General features: G+C 42.0%; 1 protein-coding gene across 3 annotated transcripts in view; it reads left to right on the top strand.

Annotated features, from left to right (window-relative positions):
• LOC144653792 (zinc metalloproteinase nas-15-like) overlaps positions 1-11,335 on the top strand; it is a 38,673-nt gene extending 27,338 nt beyond the window's left edge. Inside the window, exons 1-9 of one of the 3 annotated variants that reach the window (XM_078513893.1) lie at positions 1,506-1,556; positions 1,624-1,699; positions 3,457-3,624; positions 4,140-4,263; positions 5,999-6,090; positions 6,605-6,688; positions 8,889-9,031; positions 9,707-9,818; positions 10,897-11,335. In XM_078513893.1, the coding sequence (XP_078370019.1) occupies positions 1,639-1,699; positions 3,457-3,624; positions 4,140-4,263; positions 5,999-6,090; positions 6,605-6,688; positions 8,889-9,031; positions 9,707-9,793 (759 nt within the window). In that variant the 5' untranslated portion in view covers positions 1,506-1,556; positions 1,624-1,638 and the 3' untranslated portion in view covers positions 9,794-9,818; positions 10,897-11,335. Of the gene's footprint in view, positions 1-1,505; positions 1,557-1,623; positions 1,700-3,456; positions 3,625-4,139; positions 4,264-5,998; positions 6,091-6,604; positions 6,689-8,888; positions 9,032-9,706; positions 9,819-10,896 lie in introns of those variants that run through there. The other 2 variants (XM_078513895.1, XM_078513896.1) reach the window with 2 other exon arrangements.
• The last annotated feature ends 1,510 nt before the right edge of the window (positions 11,336-12,845 follow it).

Below are 12,845 nucleotides of genomic sequence, written 5' to 3'. Positions count from 1 at the left end.
TCCAAGTATGTTCATTTAGTAGGACGATATTTTGACGTTAACGTCCTTTAAATCGGGCATTTTCAGTGTATATATGTTGCAAATGGTTGAAACCACCACATCTTGTTTTTGAACGTCATCGGAGGTTTCAGGGTTAAAAAAACACTCTGCTGCACTTTTTATTATAACCTGGCGAATCCTTGGCGAACATCAAGGGTTCACAGACGGCTTCACAAAATGACTTTTAGAGTACGAAAATATGGACTACAAGAAACTGGAGAATTTGCTAAAAATTTGTTTGACGAAAGGCATATTATAAACTTAGAAACAGACGAATTCCTCGCTTAATTTAGATAAACGCAAAAACAAACTCGGAACTTGTGGTCCTTTTCATTTACCGTTATCTTAGTTTTCACTTATATGCTTTGGAAACATAAATGTTTTTCGACTTTATAAGAACCACATGCACACAGATACATTTCACTGAACTTTAGGCCACACTACCATATCTGGCTCCAAGGTATAAAAAGAACTGAACAAAAGATTTCCACGAATGAACCAACCAGTTATTTTGATCTTCGCTGCTAAATTCATTTTAATTTGCAACGGCGATGAAATAGTCCTTTTTTTAACATACAGAACAATTTACTTTCATCTTTTTACTTCCAAAACTAAGTGGTATTGCCAGGGTAAAAAGGCTCTCAGACAACTTCCAGTTAAGTTGCGAACATACTGTTTCAGACATTTCTTATTTGGGCGGTTGTGTTTAACAAGGTGAAAGCATAATGGTCATTGTACATAAGAATTATATAATATTTTTAATTTATCTTAGGATATGAAAATAACTGTTTCAACGCGAGAGCTTTCAAAGAAAACTGCAATTTGGCCTTGATTATTCAAAGTGTGGATAACGCTGGGGTGGATAACGCTGGAGTGGATAACGCTGGGGTGGATAACGCTGGGGTGGATAACGCTGGGGTGGATAATGCTTGGTTGGATATAAGTTTTAACAAAACAAACTACGCCATCCGATTGCTACCAATTTATCCCATGTATATATTTTTTTCTCTGAAAATCCGGACTCTGGGATATTAAATGTTCTTAGGTTTTATTTAGTTCACATTATGTCAAAAATAAATGAACAGTTTCACTGCTAGTTCAGTTTTTCCGAAAGAATATTTAGCTATTTGGATATTTAGTGGAACAAAACAACTTTTTTCCAAAATGATATTTAGTGGAACAGAACGTGTTTTTCGAGTATATTAATATTTACCATCACTCGACGTTTATCCAATACGGAACAACGTTACGCAGCAGTAGTCAACCTGAAATAACATTTCGTGTTCACTATTTACAGTGCCCACTTTGCTAGCACACAATTTCAATAACTGCTGCACTCTAAAACACTGTGACGTGATAGCTAATAATACCACCCCCTCCCCCTAACATCACCTGTTAAGAAAACGTGGCGCAAAACTGCGATAAGCTGGATGGGTGTCGCCTTTAAACTGTGACAGATGCGTTTGAACAATTTAAAAAGTCAGACATCTTAAACAAAGAGTTGATATCCTTTCCAGGTGGGTTAACAATTTAAGTCCATAAATACTCAGTTATTTTGCCGTTCTTACCACACTGTTTCGATAGTGTGAAGAATTAAACATGAAGTGGTTTTACGTTCTTGTTCTGTGTGGAGTGGTGCTTGCCGAGCCGAGTCCCGAAGGTAAGCTTTATAGTTTTTTTTAAATAGCTTTTTCATTTATTTTATTAAAGAAATAAAAAACGCACCCGATTGCATTGTTGAGTTATATAAGCACGCAGGAATTTTTAAGAACACGAGAGAAGTGGATAGAGAAGCACGAGGCGCAGCCGAGTGCTTCTTGCACTTCTCGAGTGTTCTAAAAAAATCCCGCGTGCTTATATAACTCAGCAATGCACGAGGAGAAAGTTTTTTATTTCTTTAATAAAATGTTAAATACGTGACTGCGCTCAGGGCTCGTCGACGTAAGCTCGTGGTTATTTATGGGTTAGAGGCTGGGGGGAGGGGTGTGTTATAAATACAGGAGTGGATTGTTTGCACAATTGAACGATTGAACATATTCAATTTCGAGTTCATCAGTAGGCCAGGAAGATGCGGGTATTTGTTAACAAAATAGTAACGGGTATGGACGCGACACCCTCGTTCCCATGCGGTCTACTATGCATTGAAGATGGCGGCTCTTTCGAGGTTCGTAAAGAAGTTAAAGCGATGGGAAGTGTAGGCTATTTTCAAAATAATCGACAAATTATTGGATAGTCGCATTATTGGACGGATTTATATTGAGGAATATAAAAATCACAGAAGAAGCCGAACGAGGAGAATTCAAACCCTGCGCTTACACGCCCCTGGTGCGATAAAAGGTTTCATCAGCCTGAATAGGTCGTTGAGAAAGTATTATGTCAGCGAGAATTAGTGCTATGTTAATCCGAAAAGAAAAGCGATAAAAGTCGAAAGGCTTCACAATCAAGCAACTACAAGAAAGTCAATCGCTAAAAAAAAAAAAATTATTGAGCTGCAGTTCGAACCCTTGAACATGAAAGCCCTTCAAGATCTGTTATCCACTTCGACTCTTGCCATTGGTCATCGCGATCGTTGATAATTTGAGGATATATTTTTCTGCCACTTCTACCAAGCCTCGAAACTAAAGAAATAAATAAATAAATAAACATATATATGCATGATTGTCAATACTGCACTTTCGAGATTTCTCCCGCCTGACGACAGGTAAAGGCAAAATCACGTGATCTATTTTAACTCAACTTGCGCGCGTGGATTTTGCGACAGTGAACGAAGATTGTATATTAAGAACTCGATACAAGCGCTCAACGCGCGTTACGTAAGCCGCGTGCTTTATGGAGCTATAATGAAGTCCAATTGAACAATCATAGTGCGCACAATTCCTCGATCATTTTATATAGCTTGATAGTCTTTTAAGGTAAGCTCGGGATGGGGATAATTCGGTGTTCGCCTCTGTGTAGGGCTACTAAATTCATACCCATCAAAGTGATGTAATTGGTCTTTCCTAAATAACTATAGTTTTAAAATCGAATACATCATAGATTATGATATAAATTTAAATTGGAAAGGTGTTTTTGTTAAAAGGAGATGTTCGAATACTGGAGGGAATCAAATGGAAAGTTATGACTATGCGCGATTCAGCAGACGCAAAGAACATAATGAAACATATCTGAAAGCACGCTGACCGCACTTCTACTAACTTATACTTATTCCTTTAATAATATTACAAAGTAATATAAAACGCTAATAAGCTAAATTGGATACCTGGATAGTGCCTGAAATACCCATAGGGACTCAGAGGAGCCAGACAGTTAACTCTTCCTTTATCCCGTCCTTTCAGCCAATCGTTCGATCGTTTGTTCGTTCAGTCGTGCATTTATTTGGTCTATTTATTTGTCTTAATAATTTACCTTTCTCTCCAGAGAATGCCGATGACCCGAACCTGTTTGAAGGAGACATGATACTTACAAGAGATCAACGTATGGCGGCCGCGTTGGGACTGGATGTCGATAATCCATTTGGAAGAGCTGCAAGTAGAGGCCGACAGTGGCCTGGTGGCGTGCTGGTTTATGCAATTCATCCTTCTCTTGGTAAGTCTATACCAACAGCCATAAAGAACTGAATAATGAGTGTACCAAACTGGGCACATTCATAATAAGATGATGTAAACTGTCACGTGTAGTCCATAAGATAATTTGAAGTTACTGACACGTAATGCACATTAAAAACTGTGTTGAAGTAATATATCAAACACAACAGACAGTGTTTCATCGGGAAATCCAAACACCGAGAAGAGAGTTGAAAATTTATACGACGCGCTGTGGAGCATTTTTGAGGAAATTCGAGGTTTTTGAATAGCCAATGAAACACTGTCTCGAGTATTTGATAATTCTTCCCAATCAAAACAAAAACTACTGAGTAAACCAAGAAATTAAATCGTTAAAATTTATGCTAATTAAGACTGGGTATCAAGACCTCCATCACGGTTGTCATTTTTTAAGAATTATTAAAGAGTTTGAGAAGATTGATGGACGTTTCATCGTGCATTACATAGGATGGAAACTGCATTACTGTTCTATTTTACTAGTTTTGTTGTGTTTTCTAGCTCGTAATCGTAAGGCTATGTGGGCCATTAAAGAAGGAATGAACGAATGGGCAAGAAAAACTTGCATCCGCATCAAGAAAAGGTCAAGGGAAGGATCGTTTGCATATTTTGTACCTGGCAGAGGGTGAGCATACAAGTCTAAGGCCCCGTCCACACTGACCCGGGTAAATTTGAAAACGCATTTTTTTTTTCTCCGGTTAGGCCAACCATCCACACTGAAACGGCGTTTTTGGTCACCAAAAACGAGGCTTTTCAAAACCACACTCACCAATGAAGCGTATCGTTTTCAAATTTACCCGGGTTAATGTGGACGGAAAACATTTTACGCGGCGTTTTCAAATTTATCCGGGTCAGTGTGGACGGGGCCTAAAAAAGAATAACGCCAATGTTTAAGAGACAAGAACGCACGTCACAACGAAGAACTTCAACAGCAGTTTTTAATGCAACCAATGCTGACATATACAAACAGAACATGTGGCCGAAAACATCGCCCATCTCTCTTCCGCAGCACCTCTGCCCCTCTTCCCTTACAACTACAAACTGTAGTTGAGCACGCAAATACTAACGAGAACTCATGTCAATAAGCATCTTCTCTCCAGTGAAGCGCCTGTCGCGGGGGGGGGGGGGGGGGGGCGGGCCGGCGGAAGGGGGCCCCCGGCGGGGGGCGCGCCGCGCGCACCCGGGGCGCGGGGGGGGCGGCCGGGCGGGCGGGGCGGGGCGCGGGACGGCACGGGCGGGCCCGGGGGGAGGGGGGGGGGGCGCCGGGCGCGGCGGGGGGGGGGCCCGGCGCCCGCCGGCGCCGGGCGGGCGGGGGGGGGGGGGGGGGGGGCCGAGGCGGCCGGGGCGGGGGGGGGGGGGGGCGGGGCGCAGGCGCAGGAGGGGGCAGCGGGGGCGGGGGAGGGGCGCCGGGAGGCGGGGGGCACAGGGCCGGAAGGGGGGGGCGGGGGGGCGGAGAGGCGGGGGGAGGGGTCGCCTCGCGGGGAAGGCGAGGGCAGGGCCTCGGGGGGGAGGCGGAAGGGGCGGCGGCGCGGCGAAGCGAGAGGGCGGGGCGGGGGGGGGGGGGGGGGGGGAACGGGGGGGGCGGGGCGCGCGCGGAGGGAGAGGCGCGCGGGGGGGCGGGGGGCGGGGCGGGGGAGGGGGGACGCGCATGGAGGGGGGCGGGGGGGGCAAGGCAGGTCCGGCGGCGGTACGTCGGGAGGGGGAGCTCCCGGGTGGCCTCGGGGGTGGAGACTGCATGTTGTGCGGGGCGAGGTCTGGGAACGAGCGCGCGGCCGGGCCGGGGACACTGTTTCGGGCGATGTAAAGTGTGGAAGTGAGAACCCCGTGGGGGTCGGTTCCCGGATGGGTCGTGGCGGACGCGAGACGACACTGCTCTTGAGGGGGAATCGTCGCGCCCCGCCATGTTTAGAGACAGGCACGTACGAGAACTCCAGCAGTTTGCACAGATGGCTGACATATTACACATACAGACTGTGGCGCGACGCGCGCGATACTACAATATCCGCAGGCTGCCGCTGGCGTAATTCCTTTTTATTATTTTACTACCAGTAGGCAGAAAATGCCGAAATGTGTTTTTCTATTTTGTTTTAATTCCTGGCAGAGGTTCAAGAAAACTTTAATGATTAGTCTATACCTTGAAGAATAAGCACCGTACTTTCCAAGGGAGGTGGGGACATAATATAAAGTGAAATGAGAAAACTATATTCAAGCGTCAAGGTGTTATAATAATATAATTGTCCTCGTTATATAATACAATAATAACCGACTATGAAAAGAGGTAGGAAGATAGTCAACTAGAGGGCAGTTTCTTGATAAGCCATGAATAATAAGCAAACTTTTTGTTTGTTGATTATTGTCAGGTGCTCATCATACGTGGGCAGGACAGGACGCCGTCAAGATATCACCCTTGCGCCGGGATGTTGGACAAGAGGAATCGTAGCTCATGAAGTTGGTTAGTGTTAAGGTAAAGTGAAGGGCTAAGGGCTAATATATGGCATGTTCTGTGTGCTGTCTGACAAAGTTCATGTCGACGTTTGACTACAACAGCCAGAATTTGTTTCGTTTCACTTTTATTTTTCAACTTTTTTTTCTCTCAGTATGGTATGCAGAGCAGTTTTTAATTAAGCAATAGACCGCATTTTAAGGGCTTTACTGGCGTAATAAAACCACGCGGGATGTTGAGAGAACACGAGAAAAGCGTGTAAATCACGAGCCGTCAGGCGATTGATTTACCAGCTTTTCGAAAGAAGACATTAAACTAACTTTAATTCTTCGTCCTTATACGTAATCGGGCGTAGTGCGGCCATGTCGGGACTGAATCGGGAGTTTACCGGTACAATAGTACATAGGTTTTTTGATCAATTTGACCAGTCAGAGCGCGCGTAGTATCTGAGTTATTTTATAAGGATTATCAGTATAAGAAAAAGGAGATAACGCCAACTGAGTTTCAACTTTCTTTTCTCCAGGTCACGCTTTGGGCTTCTACCACGAACAGTCTCGTCCTGACAGGGACAGATACGTTAGGATCCTGTGGCAAAACGTCAAGCCCGGTTAGTAAAACAATCGCATTGCTCTGTGTGAGCCATATTCTTCTTTAAAAATTTTTAAACAAATACTCAGTACATTCCAAAAATAAATGTCACGTGCAAGACCTTTTTTCACGTCCACAACCTGGTAATTTCTTTTTGCACATTGCTGGACGCTTAGATCTTGCAAGTGCAAAGAACTTTTTTGTGGTTAGAAGTTAAAGCTGCAAAACGTCTTCGTGGTAAGAAAAAGCATTCTTGCGGGAACGTCTCCAAAAGGAGAGCAGGTGAAAACATGCCAACAACAACGCAAGGCAAACAATTTGAGCACGATCAATTTTTTAACACTTTCGGTAGGAAATATTACAGCAAAACGAGTTATCCTCAAAGAATAAAATTAGAGTCTATATTATCTTTCTTATGTTATGTTCATTTTGATGGAACTAGTTAATAATTGACTCCTGTCTAAGTGGGACGGCCGTCACATGTCGTATAACATATGCTACTCCTGCGTATCTATTATTTTCAATCAAAATGTAACAATACGTAAAAAATTAAAATATCTGTTGAACTATCAATAAGATCCTAAATATTTTTGTTAAAAAATACATTCCTCTTTTATAACTGGACAACCATGTTAAAATTGAACGAAAATAGTTATTTAAACACGAAACAAAAAACATTTCAAAAGAATTCTTTATTTCCTATACAAAGTAAGCTTCCTTTTTGTCCATTATCAGCTGTACAGTAACGGGTAGAAACCATCCATAGATACGATTTTGAAAACATCTATAAAAAGTGAAACTGATCGACAATTATGAAAATTTTTATCGTGTTTAATCGCTTTTCGCATGCCTAGCGAGCTTAGTTAGAATAACTTGCGACCCTCCACAGGATTTTGATGCTAAAGGTGATAGTAAGCTCACAACACACAAATACGGAACGCTTACCTTGTCTTGAAGTCACGGATATGCGAATATTTAAGGTATCACGGAAGAAAAATTGTGTGCAAACCATCAATGGTAACCCCCAAAAAGTATATATTTTCTGAAAGCTTATTGAATAAAGATTGCAGTTTTGGATTTTGTTTTGATCATATAGACCATAATAAGCAACGTCAGCATTTTGTTTGCAATTATGATGTTACGCAACATTAGGTTTTTTTGAGAACACATTTACGTAAGAGCCTAAACTTTTATGTGGAATTTGCACACTTGTTATTGTTTTAGAAGGGTTTTGGCAATCTAAACCTTTTGTTTTCCGAGGGATGTTAGATGTCACACTGAGCGTACGTTAAGGACACTTAGGTCGTGTTCTATTGGAATCAACCATTTTAGGTTGGTTGGGTTGGTTGTGTTTTTTCGTGTTCTTTTGGGAAAGAACCGTTTTTGGTTGGTTTGGTTGATCAACGTTTCAACCGGCATCAAACCAGGTTGAAACAGTTGATAAAGTATTGGTAGCGACCGCTGTCATTTTCGCAGGCTTTTTAAAATTGCTGCTGCTGGGATCCTTGCTGCTCGCGACACTCGTAAACAACAAAAAGATGGCGAGTTTCGCGAGTTTCTCGTATAAAACACTTGATAGGGAGGAGGTTCAGGAATTAATGGCCGCCCAAATTGGCGAAAATGCAGCTGTCCCAGGCTGTTCGACAGGCAGCAGCAATGAGTCCGGAGGTTTCATGCGCTGGACGGACGAAAGTGCAAAACTTCTCATCAGATGTGAGTCTGGCAAATTTGTCACAACTTCTTCCACATATTCACGAATACGAACAGCAGGTGTTCGTTCGTTGTCTAAAAAATAACGCTGCTTATCCCTTTAGTTTATCGTCGGATTCATCTCTTAAAATATCTTCTTCTAAGACCTCGGAAAGTACAAAGGACACAACAGCACGACCACCGGCCGCCATGTTTACCTCGGCGTGTGAACGTGGAAGTCTGGTAATGACTATTCCCAGGAGTTACCGCGTGTTAACCGAAAAAGGTTGGAAAAGTGTTCTATTGAGAAACGTCAACCGTCTCAACCAAAACCGGTTGTGGTTGAAACGGTTGACTCCAATAGAACACGATCTTAGTGTGGAGTCGTTAGCACGCCTAGCGTGCGATGAGCGCACTTAGCATGCTCAGATTTGGCCACTCAAGAAAACAGAAATACGTTAACCTGTCTGAACTGGATGAATCGTGAAACATAAAACAGGTGAAGTTAAAATTACTGATTGAATTTGTAGGGACGCAGGGCAATTTCAGAAAGTACTCGAGATCAACTATTGACACCCTTGGAACTCCATATGATTACGGGAGCGTGATGCATTACCACGCCACAGCTTTCAGCAAGAATGGCAGACCTACAATCGTTCCAAGGCGTAGAGGGGTATGTTGCTATATCTTTATTTCTATTTCTTTTCCTTTTTTGAGGGCCACAAGGTCATCAGTTTAATTACTGTTAAGTGTTACCCTATTAAAATAAAGTCTTACTTACTTATGGACTGACTGACTGACTGACTGACTGACTGACTGACTGACTGACTGACTGACTGACTGACTGACTGACTGACTGACTGACTGACTGACTGACTGACTGACTGACTGACTGACTGACTGACTCGCTTGCTCGCTCGCTCGCTCATTTACCAACTTACTTACTTTTTAGCAGCACTTTATATCATCAGTTGTTTTCGTGTATTTAAACATTTAAAAAAACCGCCATCAATAAAGATGAAAAAAATTTAGCATCGACATGGTCTAGTATACGATATCTTTGTACTCGTAGATGTCTTTGCAAACGTATTTTGCGTTTCAATTTTGTGTTTATGCCGGTCCACTTAAAAGAGGCCAGATCACACTAAACAGTTGGCACAATGTTTTTGAACGGTAAAAAAACAAGATGCTAAAATTCTTCAAGTGAGACTCAGAAATAAAAGAACCTACTTTTTGGTTAAAAACAAAGACAAATTTTCATACCCCAGTCAATTATAATGATGTACAATGTTACCGCTGTTTATTTACCTTTTTAAATACCCGCGTTATTTTTGTTTTACTTTTCCAGGTTACACTTGCTCGGCGGCCGGGTATCAGTAGAACAGATGCGCATCAAATGAACATTCTGTACACACGCCAATGTAGGCGAGGCTAATGTTTACGTACAGGTTAGAGGTAATGTTTGCCCATAGAGATCGGAACTCCGAACAGTTAACAAATCTTATGAAACCTGCAATTTATCAGTGTGTCTTTTTTGCAATGAGATCGTCAAGCCCCGGGGGGGGGGGGCACCCTGTATATTTTTGGGTGGGGGTGTGCCGCTGCGACTCTGAAACCCTTACCCTATACCAGACCATGTTCAGCTGGTTTTGCAACCCTATACTAGACTAGATACTGAAAATCCCCACCCTATCCCAGACTTGTTTCTTTTTAGAACTGCATCACCATAAGTGTTTTTAATGGAAAACCATCTGTCAACAACGTTGTCACAATGATTTTATTCACGTCTAGAGAAGCCTCTTTCTCTTCCGTGTAATTCTTCATACCACTGATCAGTTTCTCGGCACTGATACCCTATTCTAGACAAAACCTCTCTGGTTCTCCTTGAAAACCATACCCTACACAGCGGCACATACCTATATAGCTCATATATGGGAGTGCCCTCCCTCCCCCGGGCGTCAAACATTCATGCTGATCAATTGTGGGGTTGCTAGCTTGAAAATTGCGACAAAACAGGTTCTCCGAGTCCCTGGGTAGATTTTTGTTCAATGTGGTAGCTAATGACACATGGCAGGGGTGTCTGACAATCTTAAATGGAAAAAATAACACAGAGTAAAGACAGCTATTGTCAAAAAACATTTTCACAAAATTTTAATTTAAATGGATTTCCGTCAAGATCATTAATTTCGCGTTCTGAGCTTATTTTTTCAATTATAATCATAAAACATATTTTATTGAAACTCAATAAAGCACTTGTCTCAAAAACTCAGGTAAAGAGAAACTCAGGAATGTTTTACGCTAAATTCCTTTTTATCTGGAAAAAAATAAGTTAAACGTTAAAATATCTGGCCAACATTTTCATAAAACTAGCACTCTGAACATTGTATTTGGACCGCTTTTTCCCGTTAAAAAGAAAAATATGAACGAAATCTGTCAACATCTACAATGTAACATTTATCTGGAATATGTTACGACCTCGGCATTGACTTATCAACATTGACGATTGTTTACATTATTATTTTAATTTTTGCAGGTCAGTTTACATGTGGAAAACAAACATTAACAAGTGGTATTAAATTAATTAAAGGCATAATAAAAGCATTTTAAACTATTAACTGCGTCGCTTTGTGTAATTCTAACTGCATAAAACTTCTAAATCATCAGAGGACGAGCACTTGTTTTCAAAAAAATCCTCATTACAACAATTGGCCTTGCTCGTGGTACCTGCCTTTTGGTGGTGAACCAAAGTGGTGAACTGACTTTAACTCTGCATTGCCAGAGTACAAAACACAGAATTGCGGTCATTATGCACCGACGCAAGGTGAAGAGAGATTGAAACTACTTCATGCTTTCTTTTCAGAAATTGGTTTTATATCATAGAAAAATGGTAACAATACTTTTCACTTCCACTGTAATTTAAAGGAAGTGATTTGATGTATTCGATATGTTTAGAGTAAATTAAAATTTTACCTTAAAAAGAAAACTTCTTGATAGTTCCAGTAAACACCGAGCGCTAAATATTTGACAACCCACAATGTTTGAGAATACCGCGGCAGTACTTTACAGGACTTATATATTTAGAGTCTAAAGGGCTTTTTTTTCTTTTTCAACCAGAGAAAGGACAATAAAAACAATCTCCATTCTGTCCCAGGATGTACTGAGACTGAATAATTTCGTTTTCCCCGCCCCACCCATTAAAACGTATTCAAACTTGTTATAACCGAAGCAAAATTCGTTAGCAACTTTGAGATGTCCACAATAGTACGTTTAATTGTTTTCAGTTGTCCTCTGGGGTTTGCATTTCAGGTCGGCAGAAAAAGCAAATAAAAAAGGCTCTCCGTGCTTAAATATTTACAACTCCTGAAAAGGTTCGGATTTAAGTATTTTCAATCGTGATGTTTTTAGCTGATTAAACAGACACCGTGGGCTTTCGTGGACATCACATGTTTGCTTAAGATACAAAATTTCATTCATTTTCCAGTAGTTGACTTTGAATGTGACTACAGTAGAACCCCGAACTAACTGACTTCCATTTCCCTTGGATTTGACCGCACTTTTCAGTCATTTCTACTCGGTTAACTCGAACTCGGATAACTCGAAAGCCCGCTAACTCGAACTAAATTTGGTTTTCCTTGATCAAAATTTGGGTCAAATTTACCCCGATAACTCGAATTCTGGTTCTTGCAACTCGTCGCGGATGCCCATTGGAATATTCCATTAGCTCTTCGGCTAAGAGTATTTATATCCCCCACACCGGCCCCCACAGCCTGGAAGGAATGCTAGTCCGATCCTTCGCAGGGTTACCCCACAGCATTAAATGGGTGGAAAGAGGCACTATGATAGTAAAGTGTCTTGCACAAGAATACGACGCAATGCCCCGGACAGGGCTCGAACTCGGACCGATCGTTTCGGAATTCAGCACACTAACCATAAGGCCACCGCGCCTCCCAATGGTGATAAAGAAAGGTGGTGAATTTAAGCTTGGTGGTGAAACGAGAAAGATGAAATGTTCATCATGTCACTAGCGTGGGATAGAGAAAAAAATCCCCAGTTTTACAGTCTAACCTCAGCTAAAGACACCTTCTGTAAGCGCACACACTTTGTAATGGTCCCAGCCACATACAAATACTACATTCGGTTTAAGAAAAACATAAGGTCACACGTTCTCCTAAGTGGACACTTTATCCCGGTCTCCGCTTACGGGGCGTTTGACAGTACAGAGTCGAGTTTTCCAACGGATGCATAACGCCACTTCTATTTCGTCATCAGCCAAGGTCGTTACGGAATGGTACGCATGCGCTGGACTCTCTCTCGTACCAACTCCTACACTCCCGGCTGATGACATCCTCTTCCCCAGGGCCACGCGTATTTTTTTTTAAATGACATGACGTAGTGGCCCTGGTAACGGTAAAAAATACGATTTTTTTGATTGGCTGATAAAAACTGCATGCGTAATTGGGTAAAAAAATGAAACGCTTCTACGCAAT

This window comes from Oculina patagonica, chromosome 5 (assembly GCF_052425735.1).
Source record: "Oculina patagonica isolate OP01 chromosome 5, crgOcupat, whole genome shotgun sequence".
Taxonomy (NCBI): domain Eukaryota; kingdom Metazoa; phylum Cnidaria; class Anthozoa; order Scleractinia; family Oculinidae; genus Oculina; species Oculina patagonica.
This window is presented reverse-complemented; position numbering and strand designations above follow the sequence as displayed.